We start from the raw sequence: 23,487 nt of genomic DNA, 5'->3' as shown, positions 1-23,487 counted from the left end.
CATGGGTAGAGGAAAACAGCCAGTACCTCCTAACATGTATATTACATTTCTTTGAGCCATTATCCTCTCTTCTTGACTATTTTATAACTCCTGCCCTACTTTTCTGATACCTTCTCCCTGTCCTCACTCAGATCATGACCATGGTGGACACATGTTCCCGTTTACTGCTGTCTTGCCCCTGCCATGCCTACCTCTCCCCCTGCCAACATCTTTGCCTGTGTATTCTGCTCTCTGTCCTGTAACTATTGAATCACTGAATCGTTGCTGCCTAAGACCAACTCTCCATCCATATACTGGATCACACCCCTACGCAGTGATTAAAAAATACTGTTCCAACTCTTCTTTCTTCTGTGTCCTACACCATCATTTTTTTTCTCCCTCTCTCCCCTGGTCCTTGCTACATCCTCTTCCATCCTGTTTCCCTGTTCTTACTAGGTTGTGCTGGGTCTTAGTTGTAGCATGCAGTATTGTTGATCTTTGTTGTGGCAAGCATGATCTGTTTTTTTAGTTGCAGCATGCATGATCTTTTAGTTGTAGCAGGCAGGATCTTTAGTTTCAGCATTTGGGATCTAGTTCCCTGACGAGGAATTGAACCCAGGCCCCCTGCATTAGAAGTGCAGAGTCTTAGCCACTGGGTCACCAGGGAAGTCCCTCTCTGCTCTTCTTTATAACATAGAGTTGTCCCTAATCACTGTCTACAGTTCTCTGTTCTTAAACTCACTTTTATCTGATTTTTGTTTTATCACTCTAGTCAACTGCTCATTTCAAATCACCAGGGATCAGTTTCCAGTGGACGCCTTATTTAGAAATTTATTGTTAAGGATAAGTGTCTAAGTGTTAGTCACTACTCTGTGTGACCCCATGGACTGTAGTCCCTCAGGCTCCTCTGTCCATGGGATTCTTCAGGCAAGAATACTGGAGTGGTTCGCCTGCCCTCCTCCAGGGGATCTTACTGAGCCAGGGATCCAACACGGATCTCTTGCATTGCAGGCAGATTCTTTACCATCTGAGCCACCCATTCTTGCCCTCCTCTTTAAAGATCTTTGTGTATCTTGTTTCCTAGGACAGCACAGTCTCCTACACTATCTCTTTTGCTCTGACTGCTCCTCAGTATCCTTTTCTGATTCCTTTTAATCTTCTCAAATTCGTAAATTTGTACTTTTCTAGGGATCACTACCGGAGATGGCAATGGCACCCCACTCCAGTACTCTTGCCTGGAAAATCCCATGGATGGAGGAGCCTGGTGGGCTGCAGTCCATGGGGTCGCTAGAGTCGGACACAACTGAGCAACTTCACTTCAGTTTTCACTTTCATGCATTGGAGAAGGAAATGACAGCCCACTCCAGTGTTCTTGCCTGGAGAATCCCAGGGACGGGGAAGCCTGGTAGGCTGCCGTCTATGGGGTCGCACAGAGTCGGACACGACTGAAGCGACTTAGCAGTAGCAGCAGCAGCAGCAGCAGCAGGGATCACTACACTTCTGAGCCATTTCTCTCAATGATTATTTCCTTGTTAAACTTACCCAGTCTGAAACCCTTAAACACTATCTGGATGCTGATAGCCTCTTGTCTGAACTCCAAACCTTCTATCCATTGTCTATTCTTTGTCTCCACCCAGATGTCTAAAAGGTGCCTCAGGCTCCCCTTCTCCAAACCTGCTCTTCCCACAGACTTATATCTCCATTAATGAACCCTTCCAGGCTTCCAGTTTGTCAAGCCCCACAATTTAGTATTATCCTTGATGATTCCATTTTTTATCTTCTCATTCAAATTGTCTGAAAATCCTCTTGGTCTACTTTCTAAATAGAGCAGCATGGCCACTTTTCACTGACTGCACTGCCACCAGCATGGTTCTGAGCCACAGTCAGCTTTATCCTGGATCGTTGGGATAGCTTTCTAAATGAAACCCACGCTTCTACCCTGTCTTTGTGGTGTGTTCTTGTGATGTACCAGAGTGATATTTGAATCACTCCAGAATCAGAGAGGTGTATGCACAACTTTCTGAGAAACTGTCATGTAATATTCCAAATTTTTTGGAATCAAATATTTTGCCAATTTTTATTGAGGTGTTTTCATACCAAGTTGTAGTAATTCTTTATATATTCCAGATACATGTTCTCTTTCAGTACTTATATAGAAAATATTTTCTCCCATTTTGTGACTTTTTCTTAACAGTGTCTTCCAAAGAGAAAAGGGAAGAATAATTTTAATAGTTTATTTTTTCACTTATTTACATTATTTTGTTCTGCTTTTTGTGCCCCAAGAAATCTTTGACCTACCCTTCCTTATGCCAGAGGTTTTTCTCATATTATTTTGCTAGATATTTTGAAGTTTTAGTGTTTAGTTTTAGATATTATGATTTATTTAATTTTTGTCTGGTAAGGAATAATGATTTTTGTTTTCCATATATATATTCAGTCATTTCAGGGCCATTTGTTGAAAAGACTCTCATTTCTCCCATTGAATTACGTTGGCAATGTTTTATTATTTTTGTTTTACTAGAGTATAATTGCTTTACAGTTTGTGTTAGTTTCTGTTGTACAACAAAGTAGATCAGCTATATGTATACATATATAGCCCTCCCTCTTGGACCTCCCTCCCACCCGCACCCCCGCGCCCCCGTCCCACCGCTTTGCTCATCACAGAGAGCCGAGCTGAGCTCCTCCTGTGTGCAGCAGCTCCCCACTAGCTGCCTCTTGTATGCACAGTGGTACATAAATGTCGGGCTACTGTTTCAGTTTATCCCACCCCCACCTTCCCCTGTGTGTCCACGAGTCCCTTCTCTCCGTCTGCTTCTCTGTTCCTGCCCTGCAAGTAGGTTCATAAGTGCCGTTTTCCTAGATTCCATATACATGCATGAACACGCGATATTTGTTTTTCTCTTTCTGACTTACTTCACTCTGTATGACAGACTCTAGGTTCATATACATCACGATAAATGAGCCAGTTTTGTTTCTTTTTATGACTGAGTTATACTCTGTTGTATATATGTACAGCTTCTTTATCCGTTCCTCTGTTGATAGTCATTTAGGTAGCTTCCATGTCCTGGTTATTGTAAACAGTGCTACAGTGAACATTGGGAACATTGGAGTACATGTATCTTTTTGAATTGGGAGTGTTTTTACAAAAGCAGCTTGTCAATTTCCTCAAAATTGGGACTGCTTGCTTCTGTGGATCAATTTGTGGAGAACTATCATATTAACAATACTGAGCCTTAAAATCCGTGAACTAGTGGCATTTCTATACATTTCTTTAGGTATCCTATAATGTTCCTCAGTACTACTTTATAATTTCCAGTGTAGTGGTCTTGTTCTCATTTTGTGTATTTTATTTCCTTGTATTTTATGGATTTTGATTCTACTGTAAATGAAAAATCTTAAGTTTTATTTTTCAGATTTTTGCTTCTGGTATTAAAAATAGAATTGATTTTTAAAAAGTAACTTTATACTCTCTGACTGCTGCATTTATTTGTTATTTTCAGCATTTGCTTTGTAGATTCCATAACATTTTCTATGTAAAAATCAGGTCATCTATAAAGAGTGATGGTTTTGCTTTTATCCTTTCTTATACTTATGCCTTTTACTTCATATACTTTCCTTTATTACAGTGGCTAGAACATATAATTCAGTACTGAATAGTAGTAGTGAGAGCAGATCCCCTTGCCTAGTTCCTAATTTGAGGAGGAGGTGGTGCAGTTATCCTCATCATAGAATCATTTTGTCTGTTCTGTAACTTCATCTAAGTGGAATTATATAGTTTGTGCTCTTTTTTGTATAAGACTTCTTTCACTCAGTGTGTTTTTGAGACATATTAATATGTCTGCATGCCTAAGTGTTTTCTTCTTAGTATGTATTTTTAAAAATCAGCTTCTCAAAGCATAATTTATATACAACAAACTGTTGCCAAATATGATCAAATACGGTAACTATAAGATTTTTGTTAAGTGTCCTTTCTCAAATCAAGGTAATTTTTCTTGTATTCATTAAACAATAGTGTTGAGTTTTTTGTCTATTTTTTCCCCACATCTATTGAAATAATTGAATGTTTTTTCTCCTTTATTCTGTTAATATGGTGGATTATATTTGTTTTTAATGTGAAATTAATCTTACATTCTTGGGCCATATTCTCCTTGGTTACACTATAGTATATGTTTTTTATGTATTTCTTGATTTGATTTGTTATTGTTTTCTTAAGGATTCTTGCATCTTTGTTCCTGTTGCATGTTTGCCTGTAATTTATTTTGTCATAATGGCTTTGTCAGGGTTTCATATCAGGGTAAAACTAGCTTCATAAAATTAATTGTGAAATATCCCCTCCAGTAGAATGTTCTTTCTTCTTTGAATGTTTGGTAGAATTCAACAGTGAAAGCATTTAATTTTGAATATATCTTGATGGAGACATTTGTCCAATTTTGTTCAGTATTTTTCAGTACCTTTTCCCTTGTTTAAGAGGTAAGATTTTTTTTTACTTTGCCACAGAGATATTCATTCTATTCTCATCTCTACCTTTCATGCTTGCAGTGTTTATTCTAGTAACATTCAATGTAATTATTGATGTATTGAAATTTGGTTACTGTTTTATTATTTTGTATTTGTCTGCTGTGTTTCTTGGCCTTCCCTAGTGGCTCAATGGTAAAGAATCCACCTGCAATGCAGGAGATGTGAGTTTGATCCCTGGAGAACGAAATACCAACTTACTCCAGTATTCTTGCCTGGGAAATCCCATGGACAGAAGAACCTACCAGGCTACAGTCCATGGGGTTGCAGAAGAGTCAACAGGACTTAGCAACTAAAGCAATGTATTACCATGTATTTCTTGATTTGATTTGCTATATTTTCATAAGGATTCTTTCATCTTTGTTCGGTTGCATATTTGCCTATAATTTATTTTGTCTTAATGGCTTTGTCAGTGTTTCATATCAGGGTACAGCTGGCTTCATAAAATTAGTTGTGAAACATTCCCTCCAATAGAATGTTCTACATTTCCTATTCCTGTTTCCATCTTCTCATCTTTTAGAATTCTGTTTGAATTCATCTGTTGACTTTTTATTCTCTGCTTGTTCTTTGGTGATTGTTCTAGAGATTAAAAACATACATGTGCAAGTATGTTTGAGTGTGTGTGTAATTTCCACTTAACTTTTGACACCCAATTTGGGGTTAAAATTTTATCATTTCACCTAAAACATAGAAGTATTGCAACTCATCTAACTCCATTTGTCCACCTATCCCTACCCTCCTTTTTATTTCAGTTTTCATATGTCTTATGTTACATTTAAATACATTATAAACACCACCAGGATGATGCTATAAGCATAGCTTTAAACAATCATATGAGTTCTAAAGGAAATAAAAGAAAAACTTGTCTTGTATATTTATCTATGTATCTACCATTTCTGATGTTCTTCATTTCTTCCTGAAGTTTGAGTTCTATTAGGGTTCATTTCCCTTGTTCTGAAGAAATCCTTTAGCTTTAATTGTTGTTCATGTATGCTGGTGAAAGATTATTTTAATTTTCACTTATCTGAGTCTTTATTTCACCTTCACTCCTGAAAGATATTTTCATTGGATATAGAATCCTGGGTTGACAATTTTGCTTTTGCTTTTACCTAACACTTTAAAATTGCTGTTGTACTTCTCCTTGCTTCCATGGTTTCTGATGTGAAATTCATGAACATTCAGATAATTAAGTTCATATATAAAATGTGTCATTTATCTTTAGTTGGTTTCAGAATTTCATCAGTTTTGTTTTTCAGAACTGTGATTATGATAAATATATACATGCATGCTAAGTCACTTCAGTCTTGTCTGCCTCTGTGGGACCCTGTGGACTGTAGTTGCCCAGGCTCCTCTGTCCATGGGATTCTCCAGGCAAGAATACTGGAGTGGGTTGCCATGCCCTCCTCCAGGGGATCTTCCTGACCCAGGGATCAAGCCTGCATACTCTTAAATCTCCTGCATTGGCAGGCAGGTTCTTTACCAAAGAGCTTTGGCAAATAGTTCTTTTACCTGCCAATGCAAGAGATGCAGGTTTGATCCCTGGGTCAGGAAGATCCTCTGGAGAAGGGAATGGCTACCCACTTCAGTTTTCTTGACTGGAGAATTCCATCGACAGAGGAGCCTGGTGGGCTACACTCCATGGGGTTGCAAAGAGTCAGACACAACTGAGCAACTAATATATGTGTATTAATATATAATATGTATATATACATATATATATTTATTTGCCTAAGCCTGATTTCTTTGAATTTATTCTGCTGGAAGTTCTCTAGGAAGTGTTCAACCATTAGTTATTTACATGTTTCTAACTTCCCTCTTTTTCTGAGATTCTGAATATCTATATTAGAACTTTTGAAATTATTCAGTGAGCAGTAATAGTCCATTTATTTCCATACTGTTTTCTCTCTTTCAGATAAGGTGATTTCTTTTGATATCTCTTCAAGTTCCTTAAGTTTTTCTCTTTAATTCTGATCCTGAACATACTTACTGATTTTTTTAATTTAGTTTGAGATGTTGATTTTTTAGTTGGACAGTTTTCCCTTTTATTATTTTGTGCATTTACTGACTTATTTATTATGATGTCATTTTCCTTCGTTTCACTGAACATATTTTTAATAGGTGGTCTGAAGCTCTTGTCTGATCATTTTAACATGTGCATTACCTTGAACTTGACATCTGTTGATTGCCTTCTCCTTGATAATGATTCCTGACTCTTTGTATGTCAAGTGATGTTGAATTGTATCTTAGACATTGGGAGGGTTATGTGGTGAAAACACGAAATTATCCTACATTGCTTCAGATAAGGTTGATTTTGTTTTTTAAGAAAGCGTTTACTTCTGTTAGACTCAAACCGAGCATTCAGTCACACCTGCTATGAGTGGCAGCTTTGGTCCCAGTTCAGAGGCCTTTGAGGCTGGTCCCTGTGTGTGGGAAAGACGGTAGCAGAGTTCACATACAGAATTTGGTCTTTTCCTTTGCTTACTCTCCCCTTCTGGTGTGCTTGTATGTTCTCTGGTGGCCCTGATTGTCACTGACTCCTTTGCCTACATCCTTCGTAGGCATTCAGAAAACTGGCAGATTTTTCTATTGAGTTTTAACCAACTGGTGCCATCTCTGTTTTCAACACTCCTTGAGCGAAAGATGCAAAAATTATTCATGTGATCCCATGCAGATCTGAGTTCTTTGTCCAAGGTTTCAACTCCTCTGAAAAATTTATTAACTTTGTTTCATACTCTCAAATACTTTGTCTCCCCTCCAGTCCTAAAGGGTTTCTGTTTTTGCTAGATGATGTTGTTAAGAAACTTAATCCATCATTCAGTTCAGTTCAGTTCAGTTGCTCAGTCGTGTCCAACTCTTTGCGACCCCATGAATCGCAGCATGCCAGGCCTCCCTGTCCATCATCACCAACTCCTGGAGTTCACCCAGACTCATGTCCATCGAGTCAGTGATGCCATCCAGCCATCTCATCCTCTGTCGTCCCCTTCTCCTCCTGCCCCCAATCCCTCCCAGCATCAGAGTCTTTTCCAGTGAGTCAACTCTTCGCATGAGGTGGCCAAAGTACTGGAGTTTCAGCTGTAGCATCATTCCTTCCAAAGAAATCCCAGGGCTGAGCTCCTTCAGAATGGACTGGTTGGATCTCCTTGCAGTCCAAGGGACTCTCAAGAGTCTTCTCCAACACCACAGTTCAAAAGCATCAATTCTTCAGCGCTCAGCCTTCTTCACAGTCCAACTCTCACATCCGTACATGACCACAGGAAAAACCATAGCCTTGACTAGCGAACCTTTGTTGGCAAAGTAATGTCTCTGCTTTTGAATATGCTATCTAGGTTGGACATAACTTTCCTTCCAAGGAGTAAGCATCTTTTAATTTCATGTCCCGCAGTCACCATCTGCAGTGATTTTGGAGCCCAAAAAAATAAAGTCTGCCCCATCTATTTCCCATGAAGTGATGGGACCGGATGCCATGATCTTAGTTTTCTGAATGTTGAGCTTTAAGCCAACTTTTTCACTCTCCACTTTCACTTTCATCAAGAGGCTTTTGAGTTCCTCTTCACTTTCTGCCATAAGGGTGGTGTCATCTGCATATCTGAGATTATTGATATTTCTCCCAGCAATCTTGATTCCAGCTTGTGTTTCTTCCAGCCCAGCATTTCTCATGATGTACTCTGCATAGAAGTTAAATAAGCAGGGTGACAATATACAGCCTTGATGTACTCCTTTTCCTATTTGGAAGCAGTCTGTTGTTCCATGTCCAGTTCTAACTGTTGCTTCCTGACCTGCATACAGATTTCTCAAGAGGCAGATCAGGTGGTCTGGTATTTCCATCTCTTTCAGAATTTTCCACAGTTTATTGTGATCCACACAGTCAAAGGCTTTGGCATAGTCAAGAAAGCAGAAATAGATGTTTTTCTGGAACTCTCTTGCTTTTTCCATGATCCAGCGGATGTTGGCAATTTGATCTCTGGTTCCTCTGCCTTTTCTAAAACCAGCTTGAACATCAGGAAGTTCACGGTTCACATATTGCTGAAGCCTGGCTTGGAGAATTTTGAGCATGACTTTACTAGTGTGTGAGATGAGTGTAATTGTGTGGTAGTTTGAGCATTCTTTGGCATTGCCTTTCTTTGGGATTGGAATGAAAACTGACCTTTTCCAGTCCTGTGGGCACTGCTGAGTTTTCCAAATTTGCTGGCATGTTGAGTGCAGCACTTTCACAGCATCATCTTTCAGGATTTGAAATAGCTCCACTGGAATTCCATCACCTCCACTAGCTTTGTTTGTAGTGATGTTTTCTAAGGCCCACTTGACTTCACATTCCAGGATGTCTGGCTCTAGGTCAGTGATCACAACATCATGATTATCTGGGTCATTAAGATCTTTTTTGTACAGTTCTTCTGTGTATTTTTGCCACCTCTTCTTAATATCTTCTGCTTCTGTTAGGTCCATACCATTTCTGTCCCTTATCGAGCCCATCTTTGCATGAAGTGTTCCCTTGTTATCTCTAATTTTCTTGAAGAGATCTCTAGTCTTTCCCATTCTGTTGTTTTCCTCTATTTCTTTGCATTGATTGCTGAAGAAGGCTTTCTTATCTCTTATTGCTGTTCTTTGGAACTCTGCATTCAGATGCTTATATCTTTCCTTTTCTCCTTTGCTTTTCGCTTCTCTTCTTTTCACAGCTATTTGTAAGGCCTCCCCAGACAGCCATTTTGCTTTTTTGCATTTCTTTTCCATGGGGATGGTCTTGATCCCTGTCTCCTGTACAGTCATGAACCTCATTCCATAGTTCATTAGGCAGAGAAGTAAAAATTATGCATTGATTTTAAAAATGTTTCTGAAGGTTCTGGTTTCTTACTCTTAAAGAATTTCAAGTCCATTGAATATGATATGTAAATGACCCCCCTTTTTTTTGTAAAACACTTTCTGGGCTTACTTACCAATACCTGGGGAGATAAATATGATAAACAAGGTGTTTATCTGACACAGCTGTCCCTCTAGTTTCGGTTCATGTAAAAGTAATTTTGTTGAAGACTTATATAAATAGTTGATAATGAAGAAAATAAAAATATGTTGTTTCCTATTTTTTTTCTCAATAGTTTTAGGTCAGCCTCTTTTTACTTGAAATTATATTTTGCAATTTGAAAGAACAAAAAAAAATCCACTTATCCAATAGATAGACATTATGAAATAGTAACCCTTTAGAATATAATTAAAACTTCTAATCTTAAAAGAACTTTAAGAACAGGGAAAGGGAAATAGGTAACAATGAAGAAGATTACTAGTTTTACATAGTAGAGAAATTGCTCTACTACTTTCTCAACTTCTCTCTGTGTTGTTCATAATAAAACAAAAGAATGACAAAAAAAAAGTAAAAGAAAAAGAAACCTTTAAATATCTAGAAAATTACAGGAATATATGTATATTATGAAATAATAAAGAAAGTTGTTAAAGCCCATCCAGTTAATAGACTGGAAGATATCAGTAATGTAATGATCTACATTGATTCAAAAAGTATTTCAAACGTTCTATACTTATTTAAAAATGTGTAGAGGTTTAGCACTAAAAGAAAATATAAATAACATATAGATTGGGAGGCTAAAGGAAAATGTCATGATTTACAGTTGACAGGATTTTACACACCAGATCTCCAAAATGATGTATTTTCAATTCCCTACAAGTAATAAGAGGGCTCAGAAATAATGTGAAAAACATATAAATCAGTGTTCCTGTAACTAGAAGTAAGTAACCAACTAAAGAATGTAAATTTGAAAATCATCCCATTCATAATAGTATCAAAACTCTTAAATTACTTTCCAAAAAATAATAAACCATATGCAAAATCATTATGTAAAAAAGAAATAAAAAAGATGAAGTTCTGAGTATATGGAGAAATAAACATTCCTTGTAATTCAGAAGGTCGATATCAGGATGTCAGTTCTCTTCAAACTGATAAGTATGTTAAAGGTTCTTCCAATAAAATTTCACCAAGAATTTTGTAGAATGTTGCAAACTGATTTTTAAATCCACGTGGAAGGATACAGTCAAAGAACAATCCAAGGTAATTTTGAAAGTGAAATATTGACTTACGCTCTCAGATACCGATTACTGAAAGTGAACATGTTAATCACTCAGTTGTGTCCAGCTTTTTGTGACCCCATGAACTGTAGCCCACAGGACTCCTCTGTCCATGGGATTCCCCAGGCAAGAATCCTGGAGTGGTCCTGGTGAAAGAACAGTAATGTAATTCAGTAGAAGGGATTAGAGGGTCTGTAGGGCTTCCCTTGTAGCTCAGTTGGTAAAGAATCTGCCTGCAGTGCGGGAGACCTGGGTTCGATCCCTGGATCGAGAAGATCCCTTGGAGAAGGAAGTGACAACCCACTCCAGTATCCTTGTCTGGAACATCTCATGGACACAGGAGCCTAGTGAGCTGCGGTCCATGGGGTCTCAAAGAGTTGGGCACAACTGAGCAATTAACACTTAGAGGGTCTGTAGACAACAAACAGTCATATGGGAAGCTGATGTGTGACAGAGTGGGAATGTAGAATCAGTGAGCAAAGTATGGAGCCCTTCAGTAATCGAATTCTAAAAGTTGACTATACTCAATATTTTGTAATAACCTATAAGGAAAAATAATCTGGAAAAAAAAAATATATATATATATATACGTGTATTACGGAATCACTTGAATCTGGAAAAAATATATATATATATACGTGTATTACAGAATCACTTTGCCGTACACCTGAAACAAATACAACATTGTAAATCAACTATGAGGATGAAGTTCAAATTGGGTGCTTGTTTCCAACTGTAAACCAAGAGAAGGCACATACACACATACTCACAGTTATCTTTTGAAAGAAGAGACAAGAAATCACTTTATCACTTCACAGTACCATAGATTTCTTAAGTAGAACACTGAATATTAAGGGCAAAAATCCTCAAGTCGAAGGTTAATATATTTGACTGCATTAAAAAAAAATAAAACCACTGTTTCATCCTAAGTTTTCATTGATAAGAGAATATAATGGAAAAATTGCAAAACATTTATTGTAATGGGGTACCATATACCATGAATGAATATACTTGATTTATATATGCCATCAACAGATCTATAAAATATAGTATTAAAAAGTTCCAAAATGATCTCAAAATTTTGACACTGTTTATTTCTGATAGAAAGCTTAGGTCTCCTCAAGTGTTAAAGATTCACACTGATCATCATTTTCTTGTGGCCATCTAGCCTCAAAATTGGAGGATTTTAAGATTTTTATGGATAAACAACAAGGTCATACTGTATAACAGAGAGAACTGTATTCAGTATTTTGTGACAAATCATAAGGGAAAAGAATATGAAAAAAGAATAGATATGTGTATAACTGAGTCATTTTGTTGTACAGAAGAAATTAATATAGCATTGTAAATCAGCTATATTTCAATATTACTCAGCCATTAAAAAGAATACATTTGAATCAGTTCTAATGAGATGGATGAAACTGGAACCTATTATACAGAGTGAAGTAAGCCAGAAAGAAAAACACCAATACAGTATACTAACGCATATATATGGAATTTAGAAAGATGGTAACAATAACCCTGTGTACGAGACAGCAAAAGAGACACTGATATATAGATCAGTCTTATGGACTCTGTGGGAGAGGGAGAGGGTGGGGAGATTTGGGAGAATAGCATTGAAACAAGTATAATATCATATATGAAACGAGTTGCCAGTCCAGGTTCGATGCACGATACTGGATGCTTGGGGCTGGTGCACTGGGACGACCCAGAGGGAGGGTATGGGGAAGGAGGAGGGAGGAGGGTTCAGGATGGGGAACACAGGTATACGTGTGGCAGATTCATTTTGATATTTGGCAAAACTAATACAATATTATAAAGTTTAAAAATAAAAAGAAAATAAATAAATAAATAAAAATTTTTAAAGAGATTTCAGAAAACTAAAGTTTTTATCCAAAGTATTTGAATTTTTCAGCACTGGCAGCCTGCTTGAAAAGGAATCATTCCCTCTGGGGCTTCCCGGGTGGCAGTGGTAATAAAGAATCCACCTGCCAATGTAGGAGATACAAGAGACAGGGGTTAGATGCTGGGGTTGGGAAGATCCCCTGGAGGAGGAAATGGCAACCCACTCCAGAATTCTTGCCTGGGAAATCCCATGGACAGAGGAGCCTGGCAGGCTACAGTCCATGGAGCCTCAAAGAGCCGGACACAACTGGGCCACTGAGCACAGCACACGGCCCTAGTTCAGATAAATCTCACTCTTGGTAAAATTTGGCCTGTACCCTCTTAGTGACCTTTGGATTTTCCATGCTGTGTACTTTACCTATATTCTGGTATGCCAAATCCAGCAGCAAAAAACTAAATGAGGTTGGTAGAGTAATGAGGTTTCCAAATATGGGAACTCTGTTCCAGAGTGTGATGGGCCAGCTCATTTCTCTGCCTTCCTCGTTCTGCTACTAGTTCTAAAACTGTGCTAATGATCCTGTGTGTGTGTGTGTGTGTGTATTTTAATCTACTTGGAACTATACAGAGAGTGCTGGGTTTAATCTCCTGAAGTCAGTGAGTAGGAGCTGACAATTGTTCCCATACTGTTTTTGCAAGCAATCATTTGCTCTTTGTCTTCCAATCAGGTGTTTCTCGTCGCTGTCTGGAATTTTGAACTCTACATGATCCCTCTGGCTTTATTGCTCCTCTTTGTCTACAATTCCATCGGACCCACGAGAGGGAAGGTGGGCAGCATCCAGGACAGCCAGGTGAGCACAGGTTCCAATAATTCTGACAGTTGATTAGAAAAGAAAATGTGTTAGCAGTAAACCACCGCCACCAAAGCGTGACCTGATGCGCTGCATTTGAGACTCGGAGGAACAACGATGCTCATGTATTCATGGTACAAGGAAGATATTCATCGTGTGTAATCTGGAGTCTTCCTTCTACAGCATCTGTGTTCCTGTGTCTCGGCCTGCCTCCTCAGCATGAGTGAACCATCTGGTTTTTCGTCAGCATTTCCAGGCAGGCAGCACCTGTCTGGGTGTCCATCTGGTTCTCCATAGAGTTCCTGGGAATAAGATTCTCCACTTCCCAGGTGGTACTAGTGGTAAAGAACCCACCTGCCAGTTCAGGAGACATAAATAATGCAGGTTTGATCCCTGGGTCATAAAGATCCCCTGGAGGAGGGCACGGCAACCCACTCCAGTATTCTTGCCTAGAAAATACCATGGACAGAAGAGTCTGGTAGGCTGCAGTCCATGGGGTCGCAAAGAGTCGGACACGACTGAGCGACTTCCCTTTCACTTTTCACTTTCATGCATTGGAGAAGGAAATGGCAACCCACTCCAGTGTTCTTGCCTGGAGAATCCCAGGGACGGGGAGCCTGGTAGGCTGCCATCTGTGGGGTCGCACAGAGTCGGACACGACTGAAGCGACTTAGCAGCAGTAGCAGCAGCAAGGCATGTTTCTGGTTTTATTTGGGGTGGTGGGAAATGAGTGTAAGACACAGAGTAAAACATCAGACAGACTCAAAATTCTGTTTGGTTTTTGATCGTGTAGTTCAGTAAGCATGTGCTTGTATCAATAATGAGGCGCCTGAAGATGCTAGAACCAACTAACAAATAGCCTTAAAATACAAGTTTATGTAAGGATTAAGTTTCACGGAGCTACAAATGAAGAAGCTTTTTACAGAGAAACATCTGATGTAAAAGTGCTGTGTCAACTAACATTTTAATAATTTTAATCAGGTTTCCAGTTATATATATGATGTACCTGTTTATAGCATGTGTGTGTGTGTGTGTTTGTAGTCAGGTAGGGACTTTCCTTGTGGCTCAGATGGTAAAGAATCTACCTGCAGTGTGAGAGACCCAGGTTTTATCCCTGGGTCAGGAAGATCCCTTGGAGAAGGAAATGGCAATCCACTCCAGGATTCTTGCCTAGAAAATTCCATGAGCAGAGGAGCCTGGCGGGCTACAGTCCATGGGGTCGCAAAAGAGTCAGACACAACTGAGTGACTACTTTCACTTTGATACATCTGTATGGGTTTACCAGATGGTGCTATTGGTAAAGAACCCACCTGCCAATGCAGGAGACATGAGAGACCTGGGTTCAATCCCTGGATTGGGAAGATCCCCTGGAGGAGGGCACATAACCCACTCCAGTATTCTTGCCTAGAGAATCCCACGGACAGAGGAGTCTGGCAAGCTACAGTCCTTGTCTGTGTGTGTGTAAGTAAATATGAGTACATAAGTGTTCTTGTGTGTATATGTGTATAAATGTGTATATGTGTGTGTGTATGTGTATGAAATATTTTTTAATTTACTAAACATTTTGTAATTCATTATCTATTTTAAACTTGGTAACATAACCCTGAAGGAGTCAAGAACTACTATTTTCATTTCATGCTTGATGCAACTAAGGTTCAGAGTGGCAAAGTTATTTGCCCAAAGTTGCACAGCAAAACAGGGCTGGGACTAGGTCTCCGGGTGAAGACTTTGTCTCAAATGAAGACTCCTAATTACAGAGTTCTTTCACCCCGTAGCAGGTTTTTGTTGTATTCATTTTTATCCTTTGTTATCCATTTGCTCTCATGGAACATGCTTGTTAGTTAGTTCTCCAGTATCAGTAAGCATTCCACAGACCACGTGGTGGCATTTGTAGGAATTCGAGGAGGTAATTCAGTACCAGCCCTGCCTGAAGGAATTGCTCAGTGGTTTATGGAGGACAGCAGAGTACTGATACTTCAGAGTCACTCCCTTGTACAAGCATGATGTTGACCATTCTTTTTTCTGTTGGGACAATGGCAGCTAATTTGGTATGTCTGAACTTTGCAAGGTTAAGTGGAAAGGTAAGTGTTTAAACTGAAAACAGACCTGAGCTTTCTGGTATACCCAGTGTTCTTTCAGAGCTCCCACATCATTGGACTGTGTACCAACACGTGCTAGCTTTTAAATGTAGCAGTAATATGATTCAAACGTACCCATCAACTAGCCAGGATTTTGAAACGAGTTTGGAGAAGCCTCTGTGTGCAGCGCTGCTAGTGCTGTGGCCCCGGAACTAAAGGCAGGCCCCCCTTTAGCCCAGATCTGAACCTGGAGTTTCCTTCCCTCATCTGCGCCACCCCCCCAACTCCAGAGCCCAAGGAAAACAATAATACTGTATAGAAACCTGTATCTTATTCTTGAGATTGATTACATTCAGACTAATGCATTTTCTACTGTCTAATGTTTCGGTAATGGCCCCAGAGGAAAAGTGCAGTCATTATAGCAATGAGCCCAGCACAAACGGAGTATGGTGTTCTCAGCCTTAACACAGCAGCTGGTTCATTTGTCAAGAATAAGAACAAAACTGTTTACAGAAGGTACAACTCGGCAGTGCGGTTTTTAAAGCTGGCTGCTTTCAAAGGGCACTTGCCTAATAGCTTTATTTATAGTTAACAGTTTTATGTAGATTATGCATATTGTTTACAGTCTTATTTCAGCATCCTTTAACTTTCAAAGGGTCCTTTTTTAAGAGGGTACAATGTGTTTCAAAAAGACGAGTATTTCAATGATGTAGGAAAACTTGAAGCCTGGGTATGCGTGTGTTTGTACTTGGTCATTTCAGTTGATGTTGTATTTACACATTGTGGGTTTTCCTTGTAGGAGAGCCCTGACGTGGATGAGGAGGACGATGAAGATGACAAGGTGGGTGTACTCCAGAAAGGACGAGAAAGGCAGCATGAATGCTTTTGGTAGATGGCATTCTGGCCGGTTGAGTCAAGCTCTGTTGTATCGTTTTACCACCATAGGGTAACCAATATAGTGATCAAATTCTCATAATGTGTAAAAGTTATCTCTTTTTCAAGTTTTAAGTGAAGATGAAAAGAGGTACGATACAAGGAATAACTGAAACGTTAACCAGGAGTCCTGTCATTTGAGGCAAAGTTTAGCCTTTCCCTTGGTGGATGAAAGGTAGATGAAAGGTAGTCCAGGAAGTCAAAAGTAAATCACGTGCAGTCGCTGTTCCTTGAGGCTCACGTCTGCACTCTGCAGGGTGGGTCACCCGCTTCAGAATCTGTCACTTGCCCAGCTGTTGCTGGCATCGTTTTCAGCTCTACGTCTGGGTACATCTGTCCTTTCTCTCCTCCTGGGAGAATCTCTCAAATCTGCTGCTTTGTTGTCATTACGCTTTCAGACAAACCTTCTGGAATAAAATGGAAAAAAAAAAAGTAAAATGCCAAATGAGATGCTACGAGCTTCACAGTCGCCCAGTCCCCTAGATCCTGTAGGTCTGCAGGGCTCTGGGCAATAGTGTGTAGAAGGTTGACAGGAGAGGAGAGGGGCGAGAGAGGGAAAGGGAAGAGTTAAGGGTCTGATATAAAATGTGCAGGAAACAGAAATGAACTCAAAAACACCAACTTCATGACACAGACAGCCTTAAAATCCATCAAGCGAGCAGGATGGTTTTGCCCATTTGAGGGAAGTTGGGCAGATTACAAAGTAAATCTTATTTGTTGTGCTAAAATGATCATTAAGAGCAAGCTAATAAAGTGTGCCTTTTTAAAAAGAGAATCGGGACCCTTTCAAGAATGAAAGTCCCATGACGCAACTTTCTTCTTGATGAATTGACGTGAGTGGCTTCTGAGTGATGTAAATCCTTGAACATTAAGAATAGTTAAAGCTAGGGACTTCCCTGGTAGCTCAGTGGTGAAGAATCTGTGTGCCAATGCTGGGTTCAATCCCTGGTCCCGGAAGATTCCACATGTTTCAGAGCAGCTAAGCCCAATTACTGCAATTACTGAGCCTGTGCTCTGCAGCAAGTGAAGCCACCGCAGTGAAGACTCAGTGCAGCCAGAAATAAATAAATGAAGTTATTTTAAAAAGTAGCCACAGTTAAATTAATGTGCCTTAGGGGGTGTTTCACCAAAGGAGACACGGTTCAGTTCAGTCGCTCAGTCGTGTCCAACTCTTTGTGACCCCATGGACTGCAGCACGCCAGGCCTCCCTGTCCATCACCAACTCCTGGAGCTTGTTCAAACTCATGTCCATCGAGTAGGTGATGCCATCCAACCATCTCATCCTCTGTCGTCCCCTTTCCTCCTGCCTTCAACCTTTAATGAAATTATTTTAAAGCTACACAAGGAGTAATCATCAATTTTATTAACCAAAGGTTGGAAGTGAGGAAGCTCTCTTTCTCTCTGGCCAAGTCTGTATAAACAAGGCACCTATGGATGAAGACGTCACCCACCCTAGAGAGAGCATTGTGACTGTGGGGCTTTATCCCCCCTAAGAGAGAAATCCAACAAGAAGGTAATGAATGAAAGAGTGGGTCGAGTAAGCAGGAAGGCAATAAAGTCATCCATGAAGGGATTCCAAGCTCCCAATGCAGGGGCCCCAGGTTCAATCCCTGGTCAAGGGACTAGATCCCACATGCCGCATCTCAGAGTTTGTATGTGCTGCAACTAAAGATCTCACGTGCTGCAGTGAAGATCAGAGATCCCGCATGCCACAGGGAAGACCCAGTGCAGCCAAACAAAAACAGTTTAAAAATATCAGCCATGAAAGTTTAGAGCAGTGGTTGGCATGATCTGACTTTCCATTGTGGTACCTTAAGGGCTGTCTGGGGGTGTGGAGGGAAAACCACTTGGGCTGTGATCTACATGGATGAACCTGGGAGCTCTTGTAGTCCTCTAACTAAGCATGGCCCTCCTCACAGCAGATACGTCAGCCCACCCACACTGAGGATGTTGGCACTGGGGTCTCCATGCCTCCTCCAGGGCAGTTCCATTCTTGAGATACTTTGATTGATTGTAGTATATTTGTAGGGCCTTTAGTAGCACTGTATGGCTTTGTTTCTTTTGCTTACTCAATTTCATACTTCTGTGGAGACTTCCTTTTGCCTTTTTATACTGTTGATGGGGTTCTTGGGGCAAGGATACTGGAGTGGTTTGCCGTCCCCTCCTCCAATGGACCACATTTTGTCAGAACTCTGTGCTGTGACTCGTCCGTCCTGGGTGGCCCTACATGGCATGGCTCGTAGCTTCACTGAGCTCCACAAGCCCTTCGCCACCACAAGGCGGTGCTCCATGAAGGAGGCCTGGCGTGCTGCAGGCCCCATCGCAACGAGTGGGACACGACTTAGCGACTGAACAGCAACAACATGGAAACTTCTGAAGGCACAGGTCTGAAGTGAAAGGTTGGCTTCTGTTTAGGCCTCTTTTGCTGAACACAGGCCTTCTGTTGGGAGGGGAGACTGACGCACTGCAGCCCTTTTCCACATCTCTGCCCTGTCACTTCTCTAAGAGATGTGTGAACTAGAGGGACTTTGAACTGGAAGACCTCCGGAGCACACCTCCACCTACAGATTATTAGGCTTTATTATTTCTTCTCCATGTAGAGCAGCCTCCACACCCAGAGCTGGTCCCTGAAGCAAGGAGGCCCTGGGCCACTCCCCTCCACGGAGTGCTGACTCCGGGGGCTTCCCCACAGCGCCCTTCTGGCTTCTGTTGTGTGTTAGACATGACAGACGGGCTTCTGGGAACTGTAACACACCCAGTGAGAGATGGACTGTTTACAAATTATAAACATCCAGCCGTCTCCTTCCAAGCCAGGAGAGGAGGGGAACTCCTTTCTACTCAAACTATCCATCTTGAAAGTGACACTCCTTAATTGCCAGCGCCCCTTCCCACCAAATACCATCACGGACAACCGTGGAAGATGAAAGCGTGCCGGGGGCCCCTTGGCACAACTTCCTCGGGAGATGGACGTGTTCCCATATTCTGTCTGTCTCCGCTGCACAGACCAGGACGCGGTCTGGGGTCTGTCATCCTTTTATTGTCTGAACAGGGATGGCTGTAAAATGACATCACCGTAGCCTCTTGCTTCTTCTCATTGTTAAAAGTCCATGTTAATGTCCTGTATGTTTTTCGAAACCAAATTAGACTCCGCAGTTTTGCCTTGCTTTCTTTGGTGGGCTTTCAGTTACAACGTAGAATGTTCGGGTAACTAGTTTTTTAGCTTTTAGGAAGCTAAAGGTACAAACTCAACTTTGAAGAGAGGAAATCTTTCTTAGACCTGATGGCCCCATGCAAGAAATTGCTTGTTACAAGTATAGTTTGCTGGGGGCCCCAGAACAAACAGATAATGGCTAAGTTCAGCCAACAGCAATCAGCTGACATTTCCTATTTGTATTAGATTCCGTATGTGAAATTCTTCTTTGTGGACCTTATTTGTACGGATGGATTACAATGAAAATTGCATTAATTTGCTACACAGTAAAGGTCAGTAATTGAAGCATGAACCAAGAAACCATTGTGTAAAATGCTGTATCCCATATTTAGGAAAGGTCAGGCAAAGCAATAATATCTTGTTTTCATTGCAGAAGGTATAAATACTTGCATTAGCGTTTCTTTCTTTTTTCCAGCCCAACAATCACTTGTATAGAATATTTCAGGATTTACTATTAACAACAGGAAGAAAGAATAATAAGGGCATGTAGTAAAGAAAGCTGCCTGTTGCTGTCATAAAGACACTGCATCATGATGCCCGCATTGTGGCTTGGTTGGTTTTAACTCAGCTGTCAGAAATAGGATTGAATCAGCTGTTTGAGATTATCAGTGAGTTCACAGTTGCTTTACAGTGTTTGGTGGAAGGGGAAAAGATCCTTCTTTCATGTCAGTTATGGGTGAAAAACATGTGGAGCTTTTCCTTTAAGAAAATAAGAGACTTACATTTTTGTGGATCGATGATTTTGTAATGAAAGAATGTGAATAGATATTATAGCCCTATCCTCTTTTCACAAATTAGGAAAATTTTAGTATATTATATTTCACAAATATACTAAAATCTAAGTATATTTAAACAATCAATCCTAGTTTTACAAATGATTTTTTATCCTCCCAAATGATTAGTCCACTCATCACCACCCAGGTAGAGCCTTCTTAGAGAGAGAAGGAAATGTGGGTACATTTAGAAGCTCTTGTGAGTTCACTTACGTAGTCCTTTGGGTGAAGTTGTTCAGGGCCAGCATGCCTTATTCCCTGTCTTTCCTTGTTCCAGAAAGAGAAGATGGCCTGTAGTGTCTCAGCCAGGGAAGACTGTCATTCTTGGAGGGAGTCTCCTTGCAGTTTAATAGTGAGAGTAGTTTTGTTTATGATTCCTTTGTGCCTTCTTAAGCATGTCCAAAACACAGCAAATTAGTTTGATTAGTGACTTTTTTTTTTAATCTGCTGACTAAGTCATGGTACTTTAAGATGGTGTGGTATGTTTAAGAAAATGAAAAATCAGATAATATCTTTGAAAAGTTAACAATATTGAATACACACACACATACTTTCAGGGCATCTACAGTCTATAAACAGGACATATTGTAGAGAACGTTATGGATAATTTTCAGGGGAATAAAGTAAATGGTTGTTCTGATGTAACTTCTTTTAATTTGAATTAATATTATTTTCAGTGATGAAGTAATTTAATTGCTAACATTCCTACCATACCATCTTACTTCCAAGATTTTAATATTAATATGGATTCCAGCCAATTCTTAAATACGTTTATACATGTTTTAAATTAAAAGGAATTGGCTTCCTTATTCTTACAGTCTTTTCCCTGACATGTTGACTTGCTCAGATCCCTTTTAAAAAATCAAACGTCCATCCTTAAGATGTTTGGCTTCATTGCCTTCAGAAAGAACTCAGAAATGTTATTAATCTAATATTTTGAAGCATTATTCAGCCAACTACTCTCAGGCTCACTGGTAGACCCAGTACTTGTGGATTTTCTTTGTGACTCCTACTGTAAAGATTTTCCTTGTATGTTGCTCCCAAATATTGTGAAATATTACCAGACTGTAAGTGCTATTTATATGGATTATCCTCTTATTAAGTAATTTACAGTAATAGGCTCTGATGTTATAGAGTATACATCTGGATATTTATCTTGCCATTGCCTAAAATTTTTATATTATGCTAATAGAGAAGACATTGGACATTGTATCTCAGTTATCCACAAGTCATTATTTTCCTGACGATAATAGCCATTCCTCTTGTCTTTCCTATTGAAATCCCCTCTGTTTCAGTGTGGTTTGCCCTAAGTCCCCATCAACCAATGAGTTTGCAAGGTAATTAACAGATAATTTACAAAATATTTGATAGAAAGGTAAGGATACCACTATTTTCTCAAGGGAAAATTTGTAATTTCGCATAAGTAATAAATGACATAAAAGCAGTAATTTAACATTAGACCATTTTGGAACTTCCCTGGCAGTCCAGTGGTTAGGACTCCACACTTCCACTGCAAGGGGTGCGGTTTGATCCCTGGTTGGGCCAGTAAGATCCCACATGCTGTGGGACACAGCCAAAAAGTTAAAAAAGAGACCATTTTGAGTGAGAATTATTTAAATGACCAGATTATTCATATTTGTAGAGTGTTTACAATTTGCAGACTGTTTTTATGTGCTTCAACTCATTCAGTACTCAAAGTAAACTGTTTAATTTGATATTATTTTCCCCATCTGTGAATGAACTAACCCAGGTTAAGAGAAATGTAGCGATGCATTGGAAAATTTCCCAGCCAGGAGCAAGATTCAAATCCAGTCCTTCTGATCTAAATCCTGTTTATTTTGGACTGTGTTACGCTGATACGAAGGAAACTGTTACTTTACTGGCCCGTTTTTCCGCATTATTATTGATAACATTTATGGAGTGTTTGCTCTGCATCTGTGATGGCTCCTTTTTGTCAAAATTTGTAGACTACATTGGGTGTTAGAGATGCAGTGCCTGGGTAAGTCAGGACTGCTTAAAGGTGATATTTGTGCTGAGTATTAGGTGATAATTATTTTATTTTCTACGCACCTCAGTCCCCACACCTCACAGAAAGCCAGAGGACACACAGCTAATCCAGCAACTGCAGCACACTGTGTGTTCACCTATGAGAGTGACAGTTGGGAAGAACCATCCGCCTGTTCGCCCTGTAACACTGTGGCACCCGGCAGTTGGCTCAGAGAAACTTTTAAGGAAGTCAGTCTTCCCAGGGTCTAAATTCCAAATAATTGTCTCCACAGTGTTCCCAATTTTTCAAAGGTGTGTTTTATCAACATCTTCCTCTTGATGATGATGTTTATTCCTTTTACTTTTTTAGCCCTCTGGTTTGATCCCTGATGAAAATCCTGTTGCAGGCCAAAGAAACCTGTTGGTAAAGATCAGTCAGTGTGGAAGGACTCTGTGTAATGAACAGGTCGTGGGAGCAGTTTATAACTGCTTCAAATGATATTGATTCAAAATCCAATCTGCTTCATATTTATTTCCCAAAGCAAAAATACTACCTGAGAAGGAAGTACTCTCCTGAAAGAGGACAGGGATTTTTCTTCATTTTAAGTGTACCATGAAGTAGGGTGTGTGTGCGTGTGTGTGTGTGTCCGTCCATGAACACAGGGCATATCTCATGGGAAGAAACCTTAAAGACAGTTCCCAGTGTATTAAGCCAGATTCCTGGAGGACAATTTTTAATCTCGTATATCAGAAATATTACTTTTTATTCTTTGTTATGACAGATGCTGAGAGGCTTCCCCCTCCCTGCTAAATGCCACTCAGTCTATTTCTGATGTTTATAATTCTTCAAGTTCTCAAGTTGCAGGCTTTTAATATTCAGTGGGATGAAGTAGACCAAACAGATTCCCATTTAAAATCTGAAGTCATATTTCTGCATCTTTGCTCTGGATGGTTTGCATTATTGGGATGATCCTAAGATAGAAATGTTGCATCTTTCCCTTTAGGGGATCCTGGGCATCCTGTGACAAATACTACCCAATTTTTAAGCATGTCACAAAGATCTTTCCTGATGTGGTAAATTTTTAGGACTATCTCTTTGGTTATGCTTAGGTAATTAGTAGAGAAAGATTTTATTGACTCAGAACATGTATGAAAGATTTAAAGTAACACACTGATTATATAATGAATTCTTAGCTGTAAATTCATTTTGATGGTGTTAATTCTCTCCTAGAGGCTCAAAGCTACTTTAT

At 39.8% G+C, this 23,487-nt stretch overlaps 1 protein-coding gene and 1 long non-coding RNA gene across 10 annotated transcripts in view; one reads left to right on the top strand and one right to left on the bottom strand.

The window, feature by feature from the left end:
• MCTP2 (multiple C2 and transmembrane domain containing 2) overlaps window positions 1–23,487 on the top strand; it is a 259,662-nt gene that overhangs the window by 203,195 nt on the left and 32,980 nt on the right. For 7 of the 9 annotated variants that reach the window (XM_005221777.5, XM_059879251.1, XM_024982273.2 and 4 more), the window contains 2 exons: window positions 13,134–13,256; window positions 16,134–16,175. In XM_005221777.5, the coding sequence (XP_005221834.1) occupies window positions 13,134–13,256; window positions 16,134–16,175 (165 nt within the window). Of the gene's footprint in view, window positions 1–1,167; window positions 5,948–13,133; window positions 13,257–16,133; window positions 16,176–23,487 lie in introns of those variants that run through there. The other 2 variants (XM_059879252.1, XM_059879253.1) reach the window with 2 other exon arrangements.
• LOC112443231 (uncharacterized) lies at window positions 15,820–22,564 on the bottom strand. Its single transcript, XR_003031556.2, has 3 exons — window positions 22,322–22,564; window positions 20,465–20,639; window positions 15,820–16,674 (listed from the first exon to the last, which is right to left on the bottom strand). It is a non-coding gene; the product is annotated as an uncharacterized lncRNA (long non-coding RNA).

This window comes from Bos taurus, chromosome 21, assembly GCF_002263795.3.
Source record: "Bos taurus isolate L1 Dominette 01449 registration number 42190680 breed Hereford chromosome 21, ARS-UCD2.0, whole genome shotgun sequence".
Classification (NCBI taxonomy): Eukaryota; Metazoa; Chordata; class Mammalia; order Artiodactyla; family Bovidae; genus Bos; species Bos taurus.
Note: the sequence above shows the minus strand (reverse complement) of the source record. Positions and strands in the feature narration are given on the sequence as shown.